We start from the raw sequence: 20,028 nt of genomic DNA, 5'->3' as shown, positions 1-20,028 counted from the left end.
CAATGCATGCTCAGAAGTCGATGAATATTTTCCTTTGATAATGAGTCATTAGCATAAAATTTGCATTTGGCAACAATACTCTGATATACTTCACATAAATAAATATCAACTGCCCTCAGATTGTGCACTAGATGATGACTTTTACATAAAATAAAGAATTCAAAATCTATGTATTTCTGGTACAATTCTCTTGTACTGGAAGGGTTGATATAAAAGTGTTAGAAAAAAAAGTGTTTTTCAGTAAATAGTTCATTTGGCTGGTAGAGTTGAAGTTGGCCCTACACAAAAGAATGGCCATAATCCTTACAGCCTATGGCAGAGCTCTAGCAAAGAGTTAGTCCCGAACTAACAATTCTAGTGTAACCTGTATGGCAGAGACATGTTAAAAATAAAGTTAGTCCTCAACTAATGATCCTAGCTAACTGTCATGGCAGAGTCATATTAAAAAACCTGGTCCTGAAGATCCTATCTAATTCTTTAGTTATCAATGATTCACTGATTCACTGATTCACTGATTCACTGATTCACTGATACAGATGATTAATGCAAGGACCTAGAGTTCATATATTGAGATGTAAATCAAACCCTGCTAGCTGTCTACAGTATCCCAAATACATAACAGTTACTTTCTAGGGGGCCTGGGTCTTGGTGTTGGTCTTGGTCTAGGTTGTGGTGGTTTGGGTGGAAACAATACATCATCATATGCCTCCCCAGATTCTGGTGGAACAGCTACTGGTTCTGGTTCTTTTGCAACTGGTTGGGGTTGGGCAGGTTGTTGTCTTTGCCTTGTGGCCTTATCAAGTTGTGCTTTAAAAGCTGCGTTAAATGGCGTCATTCCTGGTATCCTGAAATTCAAAATATGCAAAAAGATATATTAATAATACTTAATGTCACTAGTATATGGTATGAAAATGCCAGTTTATAGATATCAATATAACATAATTATGTACTAGAGATTACGTGCACTGGTACACCCACATACTACTGGTATTTGCATGGTAGTGCAATACCAAAAATATTATTGCATACCTGCATGCAAATGATATGCAAATGAGGACACAAATGTTCATTACACACAAAAGCACGTGATCACATAGTGTCATTTTTACGGAAATTTGTTGTTCGGGATAACAATCCCACGCCGTAAGAGTGCCTGTGTGGTTTAATACTCAGGGGTATTTGAACTCATTTATTGAACTCCCACCCCCTCACATTACTGGACTTCCCCCCTCACTTTATTGGACTCTCACCCCCCTAACTTAATTGGACTCTCACCCCCCCCCCTCACTTAATTGGCCTCCCATCTCCTCACTTTATTAGACTCCTGCCCCCTCATTTTATTGAACTCTCACCCCCTCACATTACTGGACCCCACCCCTTCATTTATTGAACTCTCACCCCCTCACATTACTGGACTTCACTCCCTCACTTTATTAGACACCCGCCCCTTCATTTATTGAACTCTCACCCCCTCACATTACTGGACTTCACCCCCTCACTTTATTAGACACTCACCCCCTCATTTTATTGAACTCTCACCCCCTCACATTACTGGACTTCACCCCCTCACTTTATTGGACTGTCACTCTAGGTATTGACTCCTATGCAACATACTGAAGCACTGAAGAAAGCCAAGTGACTCATCCAAAATAGACTTGATGAATAATTTATACTCTGAATTCAGTACTGCAAGGTATTGTTACAGTAACTAATATTTATATTCAGTATAAGCATGAAAACAACGAAATGGCCTTGTGGAAACCACTGGCAAGGTTGCCACTCAGGATTCCTACTTACTTTACTAGTTGGGGAGCAGGTTCTGGTGGTTCTTCTTGGCGAATTACAGTAGGTGCAGGGGAATACACATTTGGAAGAGTAGAAGGGTTTGTATCTCCTTGTACATCGTCCTTCACTCCGTATGATACTGGGGGTGGGGGAGGAGGTGTCAAAGATTCCCTCCGGTGACTAGGAACTGGCGGTGGACCTACAATGTCCCTCCGACCTGTGGAAGGTGTAGGGGGAAGAGGTAAGCTTGGGAAGTCAGAATCATCTATCACATCAGCTGCTCTTCCTGGTATTGGAGGCACTGGTCTGTCAAGATATTGTTTGCTGAACTCTAGATTGGTTGACAGCCGGTGTTCGACAGGCTGGGGACGTCTACCCTGTCGTCTGGGAACTTGTGACTGTTGATTTGTACTCTCCTCCTGATAATGATGAACAAAAAAACAAAAAAATTCTCAGCTTAGAAAATCTTATTTTCCCACAATTACAACACCTCGGACAGATTCAACAGTCATGGTACAAAATAAAAATGTCAATATATTATACTCTATGGTTATGTTCATAGCTTGATTTAGGTGAAGATTATTTTATGATGTGGTATTTCTTGCTAGCAATACAGTTAGTGATATGAAGATTCACAAAATCAGCATATTTCTTCTTTTTAGTGCTTGTGATGGCTAAGGTGGTGAGTTTAATTATTCTGAAAGTGAGAGCAGCAGAAATGATTCTGAAGCGAGAGACGATCAATAGATCAATGAGTTAGGTGGTTCAGTTGGGAGGGTTTGAGTTTTGGTCAAGATAGGGAGGCTTTGGATCATGCTAATGTTAGTGTTATTAAAAGTGGTGTGGTACTTCAGGTTTTGATGATAGTTGTAGGAATCCATTATTAATATTATACAACATAACATAACATTATAGTACACTCAAAGGAGCAAGTTGACACTAAATTTTTCACATCTACAGGTGCACATTTGTATGACTGATTGGTTCAAGGCAGTTATGACCAAGGATATCTAGTTCATACCGGTTCGGCCTACTATTCCCTTCAGAGAAACTGGCCAAAACCAGTTTAGACCCAAGGCCATTTGGTTTACATTTATTTTGACACACCATGTATCCATCGCATGACAAAACTGGTTGAAACTGGATAGAACTGGATGGAACTGGATAGAACTGGGTAGTCTAAAAAAATAACTTTGCCCTTGCTACTGGAACCCACCTCTTTCATGTCATCACTTCCAAACAAACCACTGTCAGTGCTCTTTATACTTGCACGACTATGTCTTGAAGAGGCACCTAAAAAAGGTACAAAACTTGTCATCATCTGCTAGGTTGTGGACAGATATAGTGATAATTCAAACATTATGTATTTAGCAAAAAAATTTTGATTCGTGACATAAAATGTAACTTTGAATTTTCCAGAACAAGTTCACACACTCTCTGATGATTTGATTGCCTTTATTTCTCAATTGAATTGTTCACTCTGTGTTATCCAAACAAATTTCCAGTATGGATACTACATTTTTATCTTTACACAAGGGTTCGAAGAAAACCTTTTGGAGTCATTTTAAGACCATTATAGTTAAAATGATGTAGGCTTGGTGTTTCACTCATGGGGCATTACGTTTTTGACACAAAGATAGACATATTTCAACTCTAGACTCAGAGATACAATAAACACAGCAGGATCCTTTGCCCAATCACATTGAACACTGATAAGCATTGCTATTCTATGACAGTGCGGTAAAAACAGGCTTCTAATGAAAACATTACACATGGACTTGGTGATTTTAATGGCTGCAATTGTTTATTTTCTAACTGATAATCAACATTTCAACTTGACTACTTCTACATCCCCACTGTGCATGGCACCTATGTAATTGTTTCTTTTGCATTAGTTGTCTGAGGGTGTGTATTAAATGCCATGTTACATGAGTGAAACACCAAGCCGACATCATTTTATCTGTAGTTCTCAATATTAAAATACTCTGCTTATGAAAGTTTCATGCTATAAAAGTTTCGGTATGAATACAAAAGTTTGATTCGGATCTGACACCTACTGTTTATCAAGTACAAAACTGTTTAAGTCAATTTGATTTGAGAAATGAAACATTCATTCAGGTTTTTTACGGATCACATAAAGACTTTTACTCACTGCTACTAGTACTGTCTGTACTGAGTCTGTCACCTCTACGGAATGGACTCTGACATTCCTACAATTCAAAATCAAATATCAAAAATTAAATATTTCTCTGGTTTTTCGTTCAATATTTCTGAACATAGCATGCACCTCGGAAATAAACTGTTTAATTTTTTCATTTACTTTGTTCACGAAAACTCAAACTCTATGTCAAATCAGTTCAAATCAGGAAAAAAAATGAGGGGTCACCGTACAATTTGTGTAAAATGATATCACAATTAGCCCACATAAGAATCCAATATGGCTGCCAACTACTCTATGGGAAATAAAAGATTTTGACCACTGTAGGACCAATGGTGTAGAAGCTAGTTGCTATTACGTAGAACAACCATGATATATATCCCATATTCTTTGTCAGAACATGTTCAACTTGGCTTGTGTGTGAGGTATAATAATAGGAATTAAATTCAAAATAATACGATTGCATTTATGCAAGGAAAAGAGGGGAAATAGAAATAAATTTTTAGTATAACGAAAGACCACAGAGAGACCACAGAACAGACCAGACCAGAACAGAACAGAACAGAGAAAGTTGTGATAAGGAATGTTGATTGTGAATGTGATGTACATGTAATGTTATGCTGTGTTTGTGATACTGCATAGCCTTATCACCTCAATACCCATATATACATTATATATATCACTGGTGACAGCACTGGGTTTTCAGCACTTGGACATAAGGCTGAGGGGCCTTAGTAACGAACAAATCATTGTGATGAGGCTGAGGGACTTCAGAAACAAATGAATCATGGTATTAAAGCTGAGGAGCCTTAGTAACGGATGAATCATGTTAATATGGCTGAGGCACCTTAGCACCAGATAAATCATGTTAACAACAGGGTATATGTCAGTAGTAACCTGTCACGCATAGACAGCCACTTGTAACTGGCTACTTAATTCAAACGGTTCTGTTTACAACCTAACTCTCCCCTCCAGTGAAAACATAAGTCATGTGTGGACACAATGACATCACTGGGTTATACTAATGCTCCAATTGGATTTTAAGAAAGCTGATGACGATCATTTCAAATCCAGCGATGCTTTCGGTGCAGAAAAATTCATAGTGCTTGGCGTTAATGTCAGAACGCTGGATTACAAGCCAATGACAAGTGTCTGGGCTAATAAGAGTAGTGCATGGGATACACTTTGCTAGATCCCCAAAATGATTGCTTTTTTTACAAAAATAAAAAAGTTTCCTTACGTCAGATGGTGGTCTTGAACCCCTAGAGCCTAATGTGAAAGAAAAAAATAAATGAAATATCAGGAAAGTGTTCATCAAATATATTTATGACTCTTGTCAAGAGATTACAGTAAATGTGATGCCATCAACAGAGGTTTCCCATAAAGCCTTGCAAGAAATCCTCAAATTGGTCAAACACATGTTAAGTGCAGTAGGACTTCTTTACAAGATTTCAAAGTTGAATAAATTATCAAGGTGCTATTTTTTGCACCCAAAATCATAGTTGATAGCAGTAATCAATACAAGTGTACTAAAGACAGAAATAAGTCTGACTGGACTTTTCCTTTAAGTTGATAGCAGTAATCAATACACATGTACTAAAGGCAGAAATAAGTCTGACTGGACTTTTCCTTTAAGTTGCTAGCAGCAATCAATACAAGTGTACTAAAGGCAGAAATAAGTCTGACTGGACTTTTCCTTTAACTTGATAGCAGTAATCAATACAAGTGTACTAAAGGCAGAAATAAGTCTGACTGGACTATACTGTAAGGTTGATAGCAGTAATCAATACAAGTGTACTAAAGACAGAAATAAATCTGACTGGACTTTTCCTTTAAGTTGATAGCAGTAATCAATACAAGTGTACTAAAGACAGAAATAAGTCTGACTGGACTTTTCCTCTAAGTTGATAGCAGTAATCAATACAAGTGTACTAAAGGCAACTTTTCCTGTAAAGCATACATCATTTACCTTTTCTTCGTTTCAGCATCTCTGGTTTGCATGTCATTTTCCTCTGCAGACCCTGCCAGCTTGTTTTCTCCTCCTCTTTCCCTTCTTCCCTCATCTGCTCCACATCAGCCTCGGCTGCAGGTGCTTCTGCTGCTTGTTGCTTTTTAGTTTCAAATTCTTCCTTTTGCTTCATCAAACTTTGTTTTGCAACCGAGATAAATTCCTATGACAAACAAATGATTTAAGAATGAATGTCACATTTTTGTTCTTTATTTCAGTTTTGTACGTCCTTCTCCTGACTATAATATCAAGTAAGACATGTGTGGTATGTAAGTATGAAGAAATGTGTGTGTGTATGTGTGTGTGTGTGTGTGTGTGTGTGTGTGTGTGTGTGTGTGCATGTATATGTATGTATGTATGTATGTATGTATGTATGTATGTATGTATGTATGTATGTATGTATGTATGTATGTATGTATGTATGTATGTATGTATGTATGTATGCATGTATGTGTGTATATGTGTATATACTTATGAGTGGGTGTGTGTATGTATGTGTGCATGTGTGTATGTGTGTAGGTGTGTATGTGTGTGTATGTGTGTATGTGTGTGTACACATATGAGTGTGTACATGTGTGCACATGTGTGTGTGCGTGTGAGAGTGTGAGTGTGTGTGTGTGTGTGTGTGTGTGTGCGTGTGTGCGTGTGTGTGTGTGTGTGTGTGTGTGTGTGTGTGTGTGAGTATGCATGTATATGGGTGTGCATGATTAAGTTTCAGATAAGAAGTCCATAGTAGTGCAGGCTTTTTAACCAAATAATTATTATACTAAAAGGAAAATACTGAATAAATTACATAATTAACATATCTGAATGAACCCAATCCAATCAACATGCATAAATTACAAATATCAATTTGAAAGCAAGCAATCAAATCCTGCAGTTTTGAAAAAAAAAGTTAAATTCATCATGACCAAAGTCTGGGGAGATTACTATCAAATATGCAATCCAGCAATTCTGTTTACTTACAAACAAAAAAGGAAGTTTATCATTTTAGGGTAAAATGTCACAAAATTCTTGACCAAAGAGAGGAAAGTACACAACAGAATGATCTGACACTGAAGAAATTTTACTGAACACTACCATAGGTACATGCATACAAATCTCATATCATAAGTACATGCATGTACATGGTTCTGTCAAGAAGTCTCAGTGAATTAATACAAAACACTATGTGATTCACAGTTATACCATGGCAGCAGACCCTCACTAACTCACACCTCACTAACTCACGGTTTCGGCTAAGTCACAGATGTCACTTCGGATCCAAGTTTTTGTTACTCCCATTTTTTTAGTTTGGTTTTTGTTTTGTTTCATTTGCATTGTGATTCTGCACATATGCTCATTAACTCGCGAATCATGACAATTCGCAGTTGTTCCGAAAGACAGCATGACCCACGACTTAGCGAGGGGGCCACTGTATTTTAAAAACAAACCAGATGACGAATTACATGACTATCTCTGTAGTCTGTCACAACAGTGTTCAATAACATTTGTTCTGCTTATGAATTTTGGTGCGTGGGAATAACTTTTGGCAAGAAGAAAACGAGTACAGTTACCGTTTCAAGATGACGGTACACAAACCGCAACTTATCAAAGTAAGTAGGGTGCCTGACACAAACAGGTTTATGTGTCTGCAGTTGAAAGCATGTAATGAAATAAAAAAGGTTTTTATATAATTGTATGTAATTATATGTATATATATGTGTGTATACATGTGTGTGTATACACATGTGTGTATATATGTGTGTGTGTGTGTGTGTGTGTGTGTGTGTGTGTGTGTGTGTGTGTGTGTGTGTGTGTGTGTGTGTGTGTGTGTGTGTATGTGTGTCAGGTCTATTTATTTTTGAAAGTGAATGCAAATCTGTTTCAATCTAAACAAGTCTCAAACTATAACTTGCTGGAATACAATCACTTTAGAAGACGAACTTTACCACCAAATCTGAAATTATAATTTTCTGATAAACAAAAAATCACACTTACGGTCTGGTTCTTGAATGACAGGAATTTATCTTTTTGGTTTAGCTTGAATGCTTCAAATAAGTGAACAGCTTGATCAATTGTCAGTGTTCCTTCTTTAACCTGTTTCTGGATATCAATCAGTTTTTGTTGAGCATCACTACATCCACCCAGAACTATCTTGGCTTCCTCTGTGTATAGAAATTATAATATTCAAATTGAGTTGGGTAGAAGGTCTACTTCTAAGATTCCTGTAGATGAAAGATTCTGTAAATTTTGTCAAAATATGGTAGAAGATGAATTTCATCATCTAATTCTCTGCTCTCATTATACAAATGAAAGAAAGTCATTTTTCTTCTTATCATTAAATAATTCAAATTTTCATTCTTAAATGACAAAAGTAAATTTTTGCACATTTTGACCTCTGATGATAAACTTCCTCTTGGAAAATTTCTTGTTGATGTAAACAGTCCTCCAGCAGTTGGCTAAAGGATTGTATTGTATTCACTTTATTTCTGTATGTTATATTTGTATGCTTTACTGTGATTGCTATGGCATGTTGTATTATGATCGACTGATATATAAATAAGTGATATTATGTTAATTTACTACATATTCCTGAACAGTTTATACTGTCCAAATACTACTCTGGCAACCAAGGTCTCAGTTTACAGTGATAAACACAAACTACAACTATTGTTGTTCGATGTGGTAAATTACACATGTATGTGATAACAGGGCCTCTGTTGTGAAAAGCTTCATCAAGTAACACTGAAGTAAGCACTTTCTCTATGCTACACTCGTTTATAGCATTCATATCAAGTGTAAAAGTACACCATTTCATTTGCTAATACAAGTAACACTGAAGTAAAGCACTTTCTCTATGTGCTACACTCATTTATAGCATCCATATCATGTGTAAAGTATACTTTTTGAATGGCTAAAACAATGAGTAATACTAAAGTAAAGCACTTTTTTATGTGCTACACTCATTTATAGCATTCATATCAAGTGTAAAAGTATACTGTTTCATTTGCTAATGCAACAAGTAACACTGAAGTAAAGCACTTTCTCTGTGTGATACACTCATTTACAGCACTCATGTCGTGTAAAAGTATACTATTTCAATCGGTAATACAACAAGTAACACTGAAGTAAAGCACTTTCTCTATTTGCTACACTCATTTATAGCATTCATGTCAAGTGTAAAAGTATACTGTTTCAATTGCTAATACAACAAGTAACACTGAAGTACAGCACTTTCGCTATGTGTTACACTCATTTAAGTATACTGTTTCATTTGCTTTAATTACAAAATAAATAAATCAGCTCACTGAATTGGTAGGAATGCCTAAGTTTCTTAAAAAACATACCTGGTATATCATCTTCACGTCTTTTCCTTGATGGTTCTCGCTGAGTTGTACATGAAGGCTGAAATGGTATTTGAACGTGAGTATAAATATCATCATCATCGACATTAGGTTGAAAGCCTTCATATCTTCCAGCAGACCTGGCCTTAACAGGCTGTGGCAAGGTATCATAGATATTCTCAATGTTCTCTTCATCTCCTGAAAGTAAAAAAAATTGAATTTAAGAGATAAAACATTGGATCAAATCATGAAATTGCTTGGATTATCAAAGCATATGAAAACCCTTACATACCACGAAAATTGACTTAAACCTGCGCTAGCTGCAACTGGAAATTTTTTTTAAACTGTTTAGTTAGATAAAATGACTTAATTAATGTAGTACGAACACAGGCTTGATCTATGTTGTACATTTCGCACTGCCAGTTTTTTCCAGTAGAAAAGTAATAGTTAAGTTATCAACTCCATTTCTCATCCACATGGTGACTTTATTAAGAAACGATCTAAATATTCCAAAGGAATACTGATACCAGGAATATTCACAGCAGGTCGGAATTCAAACAAAGACACAAACAACATCTACAATTTTCTAGTTAGTTTCGTCACCAGTAGACAACTCAACACTTCCTTTTTCATTTATTTGCATGTTTGTTCTGTGCTTGTGATTGTATCTATGTATTGTAACTGGTATAAGTAGAAACATGAATGGTAGGGTGCAACTTATTTTTTAAATTGATGCAATATTTTGACAGCCCATATTGTGTTTAGGCCCTCAGACCACTAAATGTTTGGTGGTCGGCGTACTAATAATTAACAACTTTGGCTACTCTTACAAAAAGAAAAGAAGATTAAACGAAGATTAAATTAAATATTCAAACATTCATATTTTGTCTAAACTTGAAAATATGTTTACAGGGGGTTGGACTCAATTAGTTGATAGTCAACTACTTCTAACCCCCCTTTTCCTGGTATTATGTATGATCATTAATGTCTGTTATAAATGTAACTATATTTCTGGGAATAAACGAATATTAATACAATGGTTGACAGCGTACACAAATAACTTACCTGTGATTAACTCTTTAAGTTTTTCAGGTTTCATGAACATGATTGGATCTGCTGGTATCGGTATAAAAGGTACATCATAATGGCCTTCTCTTGTTCCTGCAAACTGTGGCCCCATGTTGTCTGAAATATAAAAATCAATAAATATTAACTTTGTGTGCCTATTAAAACAAGTACAAAAATACCCCTGGGCAGGATATAACATTCACACAAGCCAAGTTGTACATATTTAAAACAAAAAACAAATTTTCATCAAAGGAGTTTGCATAGACCACCCCCTAAATTAGTATAAAGTATAATAGACACACAGGCTTCATTCATTCACTTATGACTGCTTGACAGAAGGATACTTACAATATCCTTGACGTGTGGGGTTCATCACCATGTAGAGTCCTTCATCTTCTCCTCCTCCTCCTATTCCTACGCCTCCTCCATCTTGGTATCCTATTTGATCATACACTACTCGCTGACCAAACATCTGTTCCATCAAAGCACCACATTCCTAAAATGAAAGATGAAAAAACATTTCATCATAACTTCTCTATGTATTACAGTTTTTCACTTTTGCTGTAAATATTTTATTTTACTACAGATATGGCTGCCATGTGGTCAAATTTACATATGTCACAAAACAAAGTGATGTGCATATGTTCCATATGACATGTCACCTTTGTGCCAGGTTTGAAAGAAATCTAATATTGCATGTCAGAGAAATTACATATTTTGGACTAATGGATGCACAGACAGACAGACAGATGGATGGACAGACAGATGGACGGACATTGTAATAGTCCCCCTCATGCGATTAACAATCCATAATGTTAGGTCCATTTCAGGATCACCCAAAGCTGTCTTTCAGTTTTCTGTGAGAGGCAGTGGAATGTTACTCCCTCACACCTTCTTTATTGTGTTTATCTTACGATCAAAATAATCCTCACAACAGGTCCTATTCAGTGCTTGTGTTTATCTAACTCCACCTAATCTACAAGAACCTGGGATTGAAACCCCGGCCTTTAAATATCAAAAAGAGAGTATTACTAACTGGTAAAAAATGAATTGTCTTACCACAAAACTTTCTAGAAAGTCTGCCAGTCCAAAGTGTCCATTTTCTTTAGCAATGTCATTGGGATAATCTCCATTGCAATTTGTAATCTCAAAGGCAATGAGAGCTCCTGGAGAATTCATCAGAAGTGAAGTCAGATCCTGAAGTCCAAACTTTGCAGCAAAGTGGATCAGGGTTGGTGTTTCTTTGGTCTTTGCCACTGTAGGAAAATACAAATTTGGAACATGTTGATGATGGTGACATTTAGATGTTATTTCCCAATATTTTTCTTCGTTCAGCCAAGGAAAATAAGAGTGACCTAAGGGGGCTTTGTCACTTTGAGTTGCACGCACGCACGCACACACACACACACACACACACACACACACACACACACACACACACACACACACACACACACACACACTCACACCCACACACACACACACTCACACACACACACACACACACACACACACACACACACACACACACACACCCACACACACTCACACAAACATACATACATACATATAGAAGGCATCAAACACATATCACATGCAATAATGTCCAGATAGGCACACATACTGAAAGTATTAGCCTAAGAGTATTATATTCTGATATAATATTCTACTATAGAAGTAGTTCTTCCCCCCTTTCCCTATATCTGACAGTAGCCAACACACCTGCTTCAATTTCGTGTCTCACAGCAGTCAGTCTGTCTAAACCTTCTAAGGGCATTGACCTCTTGTAGCTGGCAGTCAATACCTCATCCAATTTGTTGACATCCATGGGAGATATATCAAGAGCTTGGGACAGTAACTCTATCGGATTTGTCGTCTTTGCCAACATCTCAGATATATGTTGTAATTTATCCTGAAATTTAAAACGGCACTCCCCAAGACAGCTAAAGACACCTTGCTTGAAGACAGATACGGTTACCTTGCCAGGTGGATAATCTAAGGAGAAAAAATAGGACAGAACCACATGACAAACAAGTGCAAGTGTGGCCTAGCATTTCCATGAATGTGGTATTCTCTGCCCCATGTTTAATTGAAGCAGAAAACGCCACCACGGTACAAGTGTGAATGCCTAAAGTGTCTGCACTGACACTCAAGTGCACATTGGCCACTCCAAATCTCTCTGTAACATTATTTTGGCATTTTCATCCATTTTAGTCTAAAATTTCAAGATGTATTTTTCACTTAAAATCAATAAAACACCATTTCAGTGTTATTTATAAGTGCACTGTCTTACATTGCATTTAAAGGGGCACAAGCTGAGTTTATACATTTTCGGAGCAAGATTTATGCTGCATATTGAAAAATCACTCATAGTATTCTACTTACTGAAGCATACTTACCCTCACTTACAAATTGAATGAAATCAAACATGGTATTTAGGTGTAACATATAAATGCAATCTGGTCACGTAATTTTTCCTAAGTAAATATGCAAAGTATACAAAATGTAGAGAAAAGACAAAGGCAAAGTATACGCAATGTAGAGAAAAAACAAAGGCAAAGTATACAAAATGTAGAGAAAAAACAAACATACATGTATGCAAAATGCAGAGAAAAACTAATATTAAAGTACATATTCCATCTCTAAGAGTTGGGCTGGTGTCAAAACATACCTGGGGGAGTTCTGACAGCAAGGCAATAATCATTCATTCTTACACCTTCCATGTCCTTTTCTATGGAAGTCTTCTTGTTTGTAAATTTCACTCTATAGTAAGCTGTTGTATCAGTCAGATTTGCAGCCTTGAAGACTATTAAAAGTGGTTCCTTTGACTGAAATGAAATAGAATCATTACAACTCTAACAGACATGACTTAATGTGGAAAAGATACCTTGTCCATTCACAGTAAAAAAAAATGCTGGTTTCATTCATTTTCACAAATTTGAGTTTGGAGCTGGCATCAATCAGAACTTAGGTGATGAAAGTGACTTACATGCACAGGGGATTGGGATTGGCCATAATTGTTTACAAATATTTATTTTTTGTTTATCATTTCCTTTTTTTTCTTTTTAAAATATGTAAATATGTAAAAAAGTAATGATTTGAAAAGCTGGTGTTGTGTTGTTTTTTTCTAAATCAATTTTAACTTTTCCTTTGGTGGTGTGATAAACCAACTTTACTAAAACTACCTTGTTAATTATTTATGAGTTAGTTCTACTGAGTGCACACAATCGGCAACCCTTCCTCGTCCCCACTCACCATGAAAAAGGACTCTTTTCATGGTGAGTGGGGACGAGGAAGGATAACCGGTTGAGGGCGCTCAGGAGAACTCACAAGCTTGCAGTGTTTTCTGCTGCACTTTCGCTCATGAAAGTATTGCCACAGAGAACACTGCAAGCGCTCATGCAAATACCACAAGTACGCCACACTCAGTGCGCCTTCTAATGATAGCCAAATTTTGTTGTTCTGGGTCAAAATGATAAAAACTAGCATTTCTTGTGAAGAAATAGGGGAACATCAAATTTTGGTGTGTCACTAGAAATTATGTGCGTCAGTGGTGCATCAAATTGGCTTAGAGGGCACACTGGCCACACTTGGACTCATGCGTCATGGGGTTACATTTTACTCTTACCCCACATATGACTTTCTTTGGCTGTATGAGCATTGTGTATTTATCTGGCTGTATTACAAAGTCTTGCTCCACTTCCTTCTCAAATTGTTTTATTTCAATGTAGCCACCATCATTATCATCGTCAGTCTCTCCTGGCAAAATATACAAAGAATAGAAATTAGTATTTGTAATAAATGCACTTGATTCTCTTGTGAAAATGCAGAAATATGATGCTTTGTGTTTGGAAGCAAGGCTGTTGGCCTCTGAATGGTTTTTTGTTGTTGATTTTTTGGCATTTGAAACTTAAAGTTTTCAAGTTCTAAATGTGGCAGATACGAAAGTGAAGCTTTTGACCACTGAAGAGGTAGATTCTATTTGTTGTATTGAAAGTGAAGCCTTTCACCGATGAAAAGATGCAGGTTTGATTATTTTTTGTAGATGAAAGTGAAGCCAATGACCAATGAACTGGCAGATGTGATTTTTTTGTATTCGAAAGTTAAGCTTTTGACAATGAAAAGACGCAGATTTGATTTTTGACCAATCACAGACACATAATTTTTGTATATTTGAATATTTTAATCTCTTGGAATGGGAGGTGTGATGTTTTGCAATTGAAATTGAGGCTTTTGACTTCTGCATGTGGCAGGGCACATATTGAAATCGGATACAACAAATACTAATAGCAACATACTCTCATGTTCTTTATCTGATTTCCAACAAATGTCCACCAATCCGACCTACATGTCTAACAGCCAAACCTACTTCCTTTAATTGTCTTCTGAAAGTTGCACTTTGCTTACATTTTATTTGAAAGTCTTTTGCTAATGTGTAAAAATATAGCCTATATCATTTAACAGATTTCTATAACAAATTGTGGTAAAGGTTTTATCACTTCGCTTAAATTTGTACATCTTAGTACCATACACGCAGCATGGTTGTTGGATTTCCAGACTTTAATTTTGAATTTTTTACATTGTGTCATGTTGATAAACATCGTACAAGCAAACACTATTACAGGGAAAATGAAGTTGCCTTGGCAAATCCTTCCTGTGACATATTTTTTTTTACACACACTTGGACAATTTCAAATGCTAAACAAACAATTCTAGATTTACCATGCACAGTAGGGATATAAAAATAGAAATGTTAACATTCTGATTATCAATCAGTTGGAAAATAAACAATTGAAGCCATCAAGTCCAGTGCATTGTGAAAGAATAGCAATGTTTATGACTGTGATTCAGTATTAAGGGAACCTGTTGTGTGTGGTGCCTCTGTTATATTAGTCTGGAGTTGAAATGTCTACAATGTAAAACATATAATGTCCCATTTGCGTAATGCCAAGGCAACTTCATTTTCCAAGTAAAATTATCAAGTCTGTGTGTTCTATTCCAGCAGAAGCCTGTTTCTACTTCACTATACAAGAATAGCAATGGTTATCACTGATTTGATAAGAGATCCTTGTGTGTGTGATGTCTCTGTTATATTAATCTGGTGTTAAAATGTGTCTATGTTTATGTCAACAACATTATGGCCCATGAGTGAAATGCCAAGTCAACTTCAATTTCCCTGTAAGACCATGTTTACGTTTATCTTTACTCTTTTTGTTCATTTTAAAATTCAGTCCTTCCTGGTTGTAGACATGTTGAGACAATCAGTCAAGTTTTATAACACTGTGTTAATTTTCATGTACTTTCAAGTTCAACAGTAATTTAAGTACACTGATCAATTTAGCTCTAAATAAAATGCTTGTACACTCCACTCCCACCCACCCCCACCCCAACCCCCCCCCCCACCCCCATAGCCACCACCAAACCATAGCCCATTCCTTTGAATAAAAGGACAAGTCCAAGTTTGGATAAAACTTCTGCTTTATTTGAATCATATAACTATATACCGATTTACGCTAAGGCATGGATTGAGATGAGGAAATGAGCCATCGACTTCCCTGCATTTTGACAAGGAAGCTATCCAATCTGAATGCATACTTATGACATCATTACTCAGATACAATGTAGGGCTAGGTTTGGGGAATCCCCTTTTCTGTCCCTTTGCAGTAACTATATGCATAATATATGCTAAAATTCTTGAAACCTAGAAATGTCTGATTTTGTTTACACAAAGGGTTTCCTGTTCTTGTGAAGCTCTCCTGAAGCCAGAATTTTGATGACAGAGTATAAACATTTTGGCTCAAGTACATGAACAGAACAGATAAAGTGGCCATATGGATGAGGATTGGGTATTTATTTTGCACTTTTATAATAATTTTTTTTTTATCATGGCGTCCTACTTGAAAAATCAATGTGAAATATATACCAAAACCCTTGTTTGCAACTCAATATTTTGCAAAAGATTAATAAATGTGTAAAACGTTTGTTATTGTACATACAATGACAAACTTTTTACACACTTTTACCTTTGGCAATGCAATAAGTTACAAACACAGACTTTAAGTCCATGTTGTTGTACATTCAAGTAGGACACCATGATCAAATTATTTTATAAATTAAAAACCCAAAATAAATACTCAATCATCATCCATATGGCCACTTGAATTTAAAACTCGCATATAATATTGCGTGTCTTGTTGAGTTTAAGATTCAAAAAGTGTCAATTCAGAATCTCCACCAAAAACAAAATGGCTTTTTTTTCAAGGTCATCTCATTTTCAGACAGATGCATACAGGACAAACTATGCAATAGAACAAGATATGTATATATATATTGTATTACTGATACTAAGAATGTTGGTTTATTATATATGTACAGTATGCACCTTAGAAATAAAAGGCTTCAAATTTTGCTTTTAGTTTTACTTAATAATGCATTATGCTGGCTTTTAGTTAACCTGTACTAGGTGCAACTGGGGCATGTTTTTTCATCAAGTAACAGAGATATATTCACTGAAAAATGGTCAGTTGTAAAAAGACATAATCATTGTATCAGTTACTTTATGTATGTGGTCAATGTTATCTGTAGGCATGTAGTGACAAGTTTAAATATTGTGCGAAACCTTGGTTGAATCTGTCACCATGTTAAAAACTGTACTGGTATAGCTGGCGTATCATTTTTCAACCAGACAACCACAGACATGTTAGTCAGTGGTTGAAATCATCATTGTCGTTGAGGGCGCTGATTTTTATATTTTTTAAATTTGATTTACCATGTATACAGTTATAAACAGTGTGTTTACCCACAGGTGATGCAATACTGTTGCTATGGGCAAGGTCTTTCATTGTTGCTATGATTTTTTTAATTGTTTTGAAATAGACATTTATGACCTATCCATTATCATATTTGTCTCCAAAATGCATTAGTTGACCAGTTGCTATGGACATGGTCATGGTTACCACAGATAATTGTGTGGTTTGACTCAGTCAAACATTTTACTACCTACCTATGTATAATCATATTTGTCATTAAACATTTCAGTGAATCAGTTGCTATGGTCATGGTTGCTAGGGATTTTATGTTGTGATGACCTAAACATTTTCTGAATGACACTTTAATAATCATCTGTGTTTCTAAACACTTCGGTTGAGCAGTTGGCATGGTTACTAGGGATAGCTGTGTAGTTTTGAAAACGATATTAGAGACATTTTCTGACCAACTTTTTAAATCATGTTTGTCTCTCAAAGTGCCTCAATTGAATAGTTGCTATGGGCAAGGGCATGGTTGCTATGAATTTGATGTTGTCCATTTTGCTTTACTTACCCACTTTGCCAAAATCAATTTCCCCTGTGGAAGGAATTGGGACATAGTCTGGATCTATGTTGACACCATCAATAATCCGAAAGGTCTTGGATATAATGTCTTTCAAGTCTTCTGTTGCAGATATTTGATACCACGATTTGAAGTTCAATAAAGCTCGTTCAAGTACAGCAGTCTCCTCTGAATCATTCTCCACACCACATAGAAAAACAATCACATTTGTAAGAAGGTCCTCCACAAGGGCATTACAATTATCAATGTACTGTGGGGTGATAATGATCATTTGCGCTTTTGATCTATTGACTGTTTTGGCAGCTTGCTCCTTGAGTGGTAGTTCAGTAATATTCTCCCAGAACAACTTGACGTTGTCGTATTGTGAGAACTGACCACAAAGAAACTCACACCAACTAATACCGTCGTCTACAAAGAGAATACTCAGATCCATAGAATCACCTGTAAAGAATAAAAAACAGGAAGACATAAGTCAACAGAATTGTAATTCATTTCCCACAAAAGAGATAAACATACAAATAACAAGTAAACAGAAACATCCAAAAAGGAAAACAATTTAAAATTGTGGGTGAGAGACTAGAAAACTAATCGAGTCTATCACTCGATTTCAAAAGTGTCAATTGCATATCATACTGTGGTGACTGCAGTTGTTCAAATAAAATAACACAAAATCGGAAACTTCTAAAGAGAAAAAAACAAACAACAACAGATATTTACATTAATAATAACACTAATAAACATACTACGGTGATAGAATACATGAAATTATTACAAATAAAATAAAAAAGGTTAAAGTTCACCACATGGTAAGCTAACCATAAAAGTTTTTGTTTGTTTGTTTGTTTGTTTGTTTGTTTATAGAGCCAATGTGTGTTCTTGTCAAGTTTTTTTGAGTTAGTTTGCTTGTTTTGTGTTTTGTTGTGGCTTTTTTGGGGGGTGGGGGGTGGAAGGGGGCACACCTACTGCTGTCACAGCTACAGATGCCACCCACATTGGCCTTAGATTAGTAGTACCACAACAGATCTTGACCTAGCCCAAAGAACTGTTACCTATCATGGCATAATAATCTGGCAAACAACATTTTCAACTGGAATCGCTTAAGTGTCGAGATCTGGGCCAAGCTGGAGTTTTTATAGGATTTGCACTTTTGATAATTTCCCTATCTCAGAAGTTGATTCAAGTCAAAACAAAAACACATTAAACACATATTAAACATCAATGGTGTTGTAGCACAACTGTATAGTTTATGTGTTATTTTTTTTCAAATAAACCATAATTCTACTGTTTGTATGGGCAGTATCTTCATTGCTTGGTCAATTATGTCAACTTTTGGAAAGTTTGTCTGGAAGGTGGTTCAGCTCAGAAGCAATGAAAAATATGTTCATCTCGGAAATAACAGCAAATAATTCTTTCTGACAATCATTAAGCTAATAAGCTTATATCAATGTACCAGAAATAGGTGAAATATTATCTACAGTGATTCAACATCTATGTGAAACAGAAACTAATCATGAGATTCACAAGGTATAGTGAAACTTTGAAAGTATCATATTTCAAACCACCACAGTGGTATAATATGAAATAGATATATGCATACTTAAACAAGTGCTAATTTGTTATAAAATAGATATTATTAATGTAAGATGCACCTCAGAAATAAAATCTTTAAAATTTTGCTGTCACTTTGTCCCAAAAAACTCCAACCTATTAAAAATCAATAAAAAAAATCTGGTGTCACCATACATGTTTTTGACATAGAGGTCAAAACGATGTCAAAATTTAGTCATTTTAGAATCCAATATGGCGGCTGAATCCAATATGGCTGTCATTTTAGAATCCAATATGGCCACCGAACATTTTAACTCTATTGAGCAAATAAAAGATTATTACCAATTTCCTTATGACAATAGGATGATTCCTAAGTCATTGTCATTACAAAGCATAAATGTACTTTTATAATATACTTTTAAGAAAACAGTGATATGTAAGTTAATTTTTTTTACTACACATAGTTGCTTATACTGGCGCCTAAATATAATGAAAGGACCCCCTAATTTTGCATTGAGGGGCGAAAATGCCCCCCAATCATGAAATCCTAGAACGAACACTCAACTTCTTGATGCTTTATTTTCACATTTAACTTAGACTTTTCTAAAGACTATTTTCAGAGTTTTTGTTAATTTCAAAGGTTTTAAGAATCTAGAATCATAGAATGCAATCCAGTAAGGCTTGCATACAGATTGTGTGCCTTAAATAATACTACTATTTTGATGGGAACAATTATAGAAAATATGCTACTTGGACTTCCATTACCATAATTTTACCGGGGACCCTGATCTGAAAAATCTGGTAAA

General features: G+C 35.9%; 1 protein-coding gene across 1 annotated transcript in view; it reads right to left on the bottom strand.

Annotated features, from left to right (window-relative positions):
- Positions 1–20,028, bottom strand: part of LOC144451988 (phosphoinositide 3-kinase adapter protein 1-like) — a 33,093-nt gene continuing 13,065 nt past the window's right edge. The window contains exons 2-16 of the mRNA XM_078142934.1: positions 17,666–18,115; positions 13,974–14,104; positions 13,017–13,173; positions 12,068–12,340; positions 11,405–11,601; positions 10,694–10,841; positions 10,343–10,462; positions 9,281–9,475; positions 7,932–8,098; positions 5,913–6,114; positions 5,184–5,212; positions 3,938–3,995; positions 3,002–3,078; positions 1,798–2,204; positions 1–845 (exon numbers count right to left, since the gene is read on the bottom strand). Coding sequence (XP_077999060.1) covers positions 623–845; positions 1,798–2,204; positions 3,002–3,078; positions 3,938–3,995; positions 5,184–5,212; positions 5,913–6,114; positions 7,932–8,098; positions 9,281–9,475; positions 10,343–10,462; positions 10,694–10,841; positions 11,405–11,601; positions 12,068–12,340; positions 13,017–13,173; positions 13,974–14,104; positions 17,666–18,115 — 2,834 coding nt within the window. The 3' untranslated portion in view covers positions 1–622. The remainder of the gene's footprint in view (positions 846–1,797; positions 2,205–3,001; positions 3,079–3,937; positions 3,996–5,183; positions 5,213–5,912; positions 6,115–7,931; positions 8,099–9,280; positions 9,476–10,342; positions 10,463–10,693; positions 10,842–11,404; positions 11,602–12,067; positions 12,341–13,016; positions 13,174–13,973; positions 14,105–17,665; positions 18,116–20,028) is intronic.

Source organism: Glandiceps talaboti, chromosome 22 (assembly GCF_964340395.1).
Source record: "Glandiceps talaboti chromosome 22, keGlaTala1.1, whole genome shotgun sequence".
NCBI classification, from domain to species: Eukaryota; Metazoa; Hemichordata; class Enteropneusta; family Spengelidae; genus Glandiceps; species Glandiceps talaboti.
Note: the sequence above shows the minus strand (reverse complement) of the source record. Positions and strands in the feature narration are given on the sequence as shown.